The following is a 6,000-nucleotide window of genomic DNA, read 5'->3' as shown; positions in this document are numbered from 1 at the left end:
TTTTTGGGGAGGAGGCTTCCAGGGCCCTGTCTTCCCTATGTCAAGGCAATCGATCCATAACAGACTACTCTATTGAGTTTCGCACTCTTGCTGTCTCCAGTGGCTGGAACGAGCCGGCCTTGCTCGCTCGTCTTCTGGAGGGTTTCCGCGCAGAGGTAAAGGATGAGATTCTCTCCCGGGAGGTTCCTTCCAGCGTGGATTCCTTGATTGAACTCGCTATTCGCATTGAGCGACGGGTTGATCTTCGTCACCGAGCTCGTGGAAAGGAGCTCGCGCTCTCCGTCGCCTCCCTCTCCGCATCACTACCATCTTCCTCTGCCGGCTCGGGTGCTGAGCCCATGCAGCTGGGAGGTATCCGCATCTCGACTAAGGAGAGGGAACGGAGAATCACCAACCGCCTCTGTCTCTATTGCGGTTCCGCTGGTCATTTTGTCACTTCATGTCCAGTAAAAGGCCAGAGCTCGTCAGTAAGCGGAGGGCTACTGGTGAGCGCTACTACTCCTGTCTCTCCTTCAAGATCCTGCACTACCTTGTCGGTCCATCTACGCTGGACCGGTTCGTCAGCTTCCTGCAGTGCCTTAATAGACTCTGGGGCGGAGGGCTGTTTTATGGACGAGACCTGGGCTCGGGAACATGACATTCCTCTCAGACAGTTAAAGGAGCCCACGGCCTTGTTCGCTCTGGATGGTAGTCCTCTCCCCAGGATTCAGCGTGAGACGCTACCTTTAACCCTCACTGTTTCTGGTAATCATAGTGAAACCATTTCTTTTTTAATTTTTCGTTCACCTTTTACACCTGTTGTTTTGGGCCATCCCTGGCTAGTTTGTCATAATCCTTCCATTAATTGGTCTAGTAATTCTATCCTCTCCTGGAACGTCTCTTGTCATGTGAAATGTTTAATGTCTGCTATCCCTCCTGTTTCCTCTGTCTCTTCTTCACAGGAGGAGCCTGGTGATTTGACAGGGGTGCCGGAGGAATATCACGATCTGCGCACGGTGTTCAGTCGGTCCAGGGCCACCTCTCTTCCTCCACACCGGTCGTATGATTGTAGTATTGATCTCCTTCCGGGAACCACCCCCCCCGGGGTAAACTATACTCTCTGTCGGCTCCCGAACGTAAGGCTCTCGAAGATTATTTGTCTGTAGCTCTTGACGCCGGTACCATAGTCCCCTCCTCCTCTCCCGCCGGAGCGGGGTTTTTTTTTGTCAAGAAGAAGGACGGGTCTCTGCGCCCCTGCATAGATTATCGAGGGCTGAATGACATAACAGTGAAGAATCGTTATCCGCTTCCTCTTATGTCTTCAGCCTTCGAGATCCTGCAGGGAGCCAGGTTTTTCACTAAGTTGGACCTTCGTAACGCTTACCATCTCGTGCGCATCAGGGAGGGGGACGAGTGGAAGACGGCGTTTAACACTCCGTTAGGGCACTTTGAATACCGGGTTCTTCCTTTCGGCCTCGCTAACGCTCCAGCTGTCTTTCAGGCATTAGTCAATGATGTCCTGAGAGACATGCTGAACATCTTTGTTTTCGTTTACCTTGACGATATCCTGATTTTTTCACCGTCACTCCAGATTCATGTTCAGCACGTTCGACGTGTCCTCCAGCGCCTTTTAGAGAATTGTCTTTTTGTGAAGGCTGAGAAGTGCACTTTTCATGCCTCCTCCGTCACATTTCTCGGTTCTGTTATTTCCGCTGAAGGCATTAAGATGGATCCCGCTAAGGTCCAAGCTGTCATTGATTGGCCCGTCCCTAAGTCACGCGTCGAGCTGCAGCGCTTTCTCGGCTTCGCGAACTTCTATCGTCGTTTCATCCGTAATTTCGGTCAGGTGGCAGCTCCTCTCACAGCCCTTACTTCTGTCAAGACGTGCTTTAAGTGGTCCGTTTCCGCCCAGAGAGCTTTTGATCTCCTCAAGAATCGTTTTACATCCGCTCCTATCCTTGTTACACCTGACGTCTCTAGACAGTTCGTTGTCGAGGTTGACGCGTCAGAGGTGGGCGTGGGAGCCATCCTTTCTCAGCGCTCCCTCTCTGACGACAAGGTCCACCCATGCGCGTATTTTTCTCATCGCCTGTCGCCGTCGGAACGTAACTATGATGTGGGTAACCGCGAACTGCTCGCCATCCGGTTAGCCCTAGGCGAATGGCGACAGTGGTTGGAGGGGGCGACCGTTCCTTTTGTCGTTTGGACTGACCATAGGAACCTTGAGTACATCCGTTCTGCCAAACGACTTAATGCGCGTCAGGCGCGTTGGGCGCTGTTTTTCGCTCGTTTCGAGTTCGTGATTTCTTATCGTCCGGGCTCTAAGAACACCAAGCCTGATGCTTTGTCTCGTCTCTTCAGTTCTTCAGTAGCCTCCACTGACCCCGAGGGGATTCTCCCTGAGGGGCGTGTTGTCGGGTTGACTGTCTGGGGAATTGAGAGGCAGGTAAAACAAGCGCTCACTCACACTCCGTCGCCGCGCGCTTGTCCTAGGAACCTTCTTTTCGTTCCCGTTCCTACTCGTCTGGCCGTTCTTCAGTGGGCTCACTCTGCCAAGTTAGCCGGCCACCCTGGCGTTCGGGGTACGCTTGCTTCCATTCGCCAGCGTTTTTGGTGGCCCACCCGGGAGCATGACACGCGTCGTTTCGTGGCTGCTTGTTCGGTCTGCGCGCAGACTAAGTCCGGTAACTCTCCTCCTGCCGGCCGTCTCAGGCCGCTTCCTATTCCCTCTCGACCGTGGTCTCACATCGCCTTAGATTTTGTCACCGGACTGCCTTCGTCAGCGGGGAAGACTGTTATTCTTACGGTTGTCGATAGGTTCTCTAAGGCGGCTCATTTCATTCCCCTTGCTAAGCTTCCTTCTGCTAAAGAGACGGCACAAATCATCATCGAGAATGTTTTCAGAATTCATGGCCTTCCGTCAGACGTCGTTTCGGACAGAGGTCCGCAATTCACGTCTCAATTTTGGAGGGAGTTTTGCCGTTTGATTGGGGCTTCCGTCAGTCTCTCTTCCGGCTTTCACCCCCAGTCTAACGGTCAAGCAGAACGGGCCAATCAGACTATTGGTCGCATCTTACGCAGTCTTTCTTTTCGTAACCCTGCGTCTTGGTCAGAACAGCTCCCCTGGGCAGAATACGCCCACAACTCGCTTCCTTCGTCTGCGACCGGGCTATCTCCTTTTCAGAGTAGCCTCGGGTACCAGCCTCCGCTGTTCTCATCTCAGTTCGCCGAGTCCAGCGTCCCCTCCGCTCAGGCTTTTGTCCAACGTTGCGAGCGCACCTGGAAGAGGGTCAGGTCTGCACTTTGCCGTTATAGGACGCAGACTGTGAGGGCTGCTAATAAGCGTAGAACTAAGAGTCCTAGATATTGTCGCGGTCAGAAAGTTTGGCTCTCCACTCAGAACCTTCCCCTTAAGACGGCTTCTCGCAAGTTGACCCCGCGGTTCATTGGTCCGTTCCGTATTTCTCGGGTCATTAATCCTGTCGCAGTTCGACTTCTTCTTCCGCGATACCTTCGTCGCGTCCACCCGGTCTTCCATGTCTCCTGCATCAAGCCCGTCCTTCGCGCCCCCGCTCGTCTTCCCCCCCCCCTCCCCATCCTTGTCGAGGGCGCACCCATCTACAGGGTCCGTAGAATTTTGGACATGCGTCCTCGGGGCCGTGGTCACCAGTACCTCGTAGATTGGGAGGGGTACGGTCCTGAGGAGAGGAGTTGGGTTCCCTCTCGGGACGTGCTGGACCGTGCGCTGATCGAGGATTTCCTCCGTTGCCGCCAGGTTTCCTCCTCGAGTGCGCCAGGAGGCGCTCGGTGAGTGGGGGGGTACTGTCATGTACTGTCATGTTGTGTCTTGTCTCTGTCCTTTCCCTTCACCCTGTCTCCCTCTGCTGGTCGTTGTTAGGTTACCTTTTCTCCCCCGCTTTCCCCCAGCTGTTCCTTGTCTCCTCTAACTACCCATTCACCCCGTTTCCCACCTGTTCCCTTTTTCCCTCTGATTAGGTCCCTATATCTCTCTCTGTTTCTGTTCCTGTCCTTGTCGGATTCTTGTTTGTTGTGTTTCATGCCTGAGCCAGACTATCGTCATGTTTGCTGTAACCTTGTCCTGTCCTGTCGGAATCTGCCGGTCTATCTGAGCCTACCTATGTTTGGTTATTAAAGAAGCTCTGTTTAAGTTAGTTCGCTTTTGGGTCCTCATTCACTCACCATAACATAAATAATGGTATGTTGTATTAATTGTGATAGGCTGACGTTTTAGCATACCACCTTACTTTCACCCCTGGTTACATGAGGTAATGTTATTTACCGAAAGATTTTTGCAGACATCTTGTCTATTTCATGTCTTCTCTCATTGATTGAGACATGTGGGTGTCCTCCTCAAAGTGCTTCGTGTCATGATGGCAGAGACTTAGTCTCGATCAATGAGTGAGAAAACTCGAAATACACATGATGGAGGCGCACATATTGTTGGATTACTTATGGAGCAAAACCATTTTTGTTTTAATAACGGAGCAATTCAAACTGACCCCCTGCAACTGGACACAGACATTTTATGAGACTCCTGTTTCCCTGAATTAAGACAAAGACGGCATCAGTAAGGTTGGTTGAAAATTCTCTGTGCTACACCAAACAGTACCTATCTTGTAAATCCAGGTAATGGATACCAAAAATCTTTGGTTAAATCTGGTGTAAGAATCTTTAACTACGATAACTGGTGATCAGCAGATGATGGGAGAGGTCATAATGAAACTAATAAAATAATGTGTAAAATAATGTCATTCGAAAAAAACACAGTAAGTTCAGGGAATACTTCTAAAACTGTGGGAGGAGTGTTATGGTAGTGCTGCCATTCAGCTTCTCATGAGTAATCTGCTTGAGTGGGATACATTTCATGGGATACAGTCCTGCTACAATGACACACAGGCAAAGGAATTCTGTTTCTGTATCTAGAATCTAATGCAGGAAGAAGCCCAGGCACCACATGATATTGCCTTAAAGACAAAAAACGAAATCAATTATACTCTATTCTACAGTTTGAACAACAGTTGATCTGTGCCAGTGTAACATGAACATTAGGGTAAACTAGTTGAACATGCATACATCTGCACAGGCACTGTTACGCGGAGTGGAACAGGGGAACCCAAGAGCAGACTCAGACGAGGAGACTGGGATGAAGTAAACAAGGTATTCATTGAAACACAGGGGGGAGATGGAGTGCAGGTTAGGGGAAGCTTGGGCGACTTGCTGGAAACCAGGTGCGGAGGCTGAGGCTGGAGCGAGGGGGTTGAGACAGGGTAAGCAGGTCCGGAGGGGAATCGAAGGGAGTAGTAGAGTGGGGAATCCAGGACAGAGTAGCAAGATGATGAGACAGGGACCAGAGGTAGACCGGGAAGAACTGTAGCGGAGAGGAAAACAGTGTCAGGCAAGAAAAACAGGCACAACAGGATAACAGGATCTGAATAGTAACAAACGGCTAGAACCTTAGACTGACTGAACAGAGATTACAATATGGCAGCGTGAAAGTGGCAGGGCTGAGTATTTGTAGAGGTCTTGATTATGGAACAGGTTGCAGCTGGTGGTGATCTGCTCTGACTCCAGCACAACTGTCTCCGCCCACACAATCACACACACAGAGAGAGAGGGAGTGGGTACTGGGGAGTGGAGGCAGGTCAAGGAGACACAGGATGAGAAGTAGAGGGCGGTGCAGGAGCAGATGTGACAGGCAAAGAGATTACATTTACAACAATATCTAGCCTAATAGTGTCACGTGTGCTCCCTCTCCGGCCTCTAGGTCACCAGGCTGCTCGTTATGGCTCACACCTGTCACCATTGATGCGCGCACCTGTGAGTCATCAGACTCACCTGGACTCCATCACTTCCCTGATTACCTTCCCTATATACAGTGCCTTGCGAAAGTATTCGGACCCCTTGAACTTTGCGACCTTTTGCCACATTTCAGGCTTCAAACATAAAGATATAAAACTGTATTTTTTTGTGAAGAATCAACAACAAGTGGGACACAATCAT

General features: G+C 50.8%; 1 protein-coding gene across 8 annotated transcripts in view; it reads right to left on the bottom strand.

The window, feature by feature from the left end:
* Positions 1 to 4,702: 4,702 nt before the first annotated feature.
* The window catches only part of rad51b (RAD51 paralog B), an 85,975-nt gene continuing 84,677 nt past the window's right edge, over positions 4,703 to 6,000 (bottom strand). For 4 of the 8 annotated variants that reach the window (XM_090243182.1, XM_036985279.2, XM_090243184.1 and 1 more), the window contains one exon: positions 4,937 to 5,368. In XM_090243182.1, the coding sequence (XP_090099308.1) occupies positions 5,056 to 5,368 (313 nt within the window). In that variant the 3' untranslated portion in view covers positions 4,937 to 5,055. Of the gene's footprint in view, positions 5,369 to 6,000 lie in introns of all 8 variants that reach the window. The other 4 variants (XM_036985280.2, XM_036985281.2, XM_036985278.2 and 1 more) reach the window with 3 other exon arrangements.

The sequence above is a fragment of the Oncorhynchus mykiss genome, chromosome 8 (genome assembly GCF_057628025.1).
Source record: "Oncorhynchus mykiss isolate SJ-2025 chromosome 8, ASM5762802v1, whole genome shotgun sequence".
In the NCBI taxonomy this organism is placed as follows: domain Eukaryota; kingdom Metazoa; phylum Chordata; class Actinopteri; order Salmoniformes; family Salmonidae; genus Oncorhynchus; species Oncorhynchus mykiss.
The sequence above is the reverse complement of the archived record's forward strand: the minus strand, read 5'-3'. Positions and strand labels throughout refer to the sequence as shown.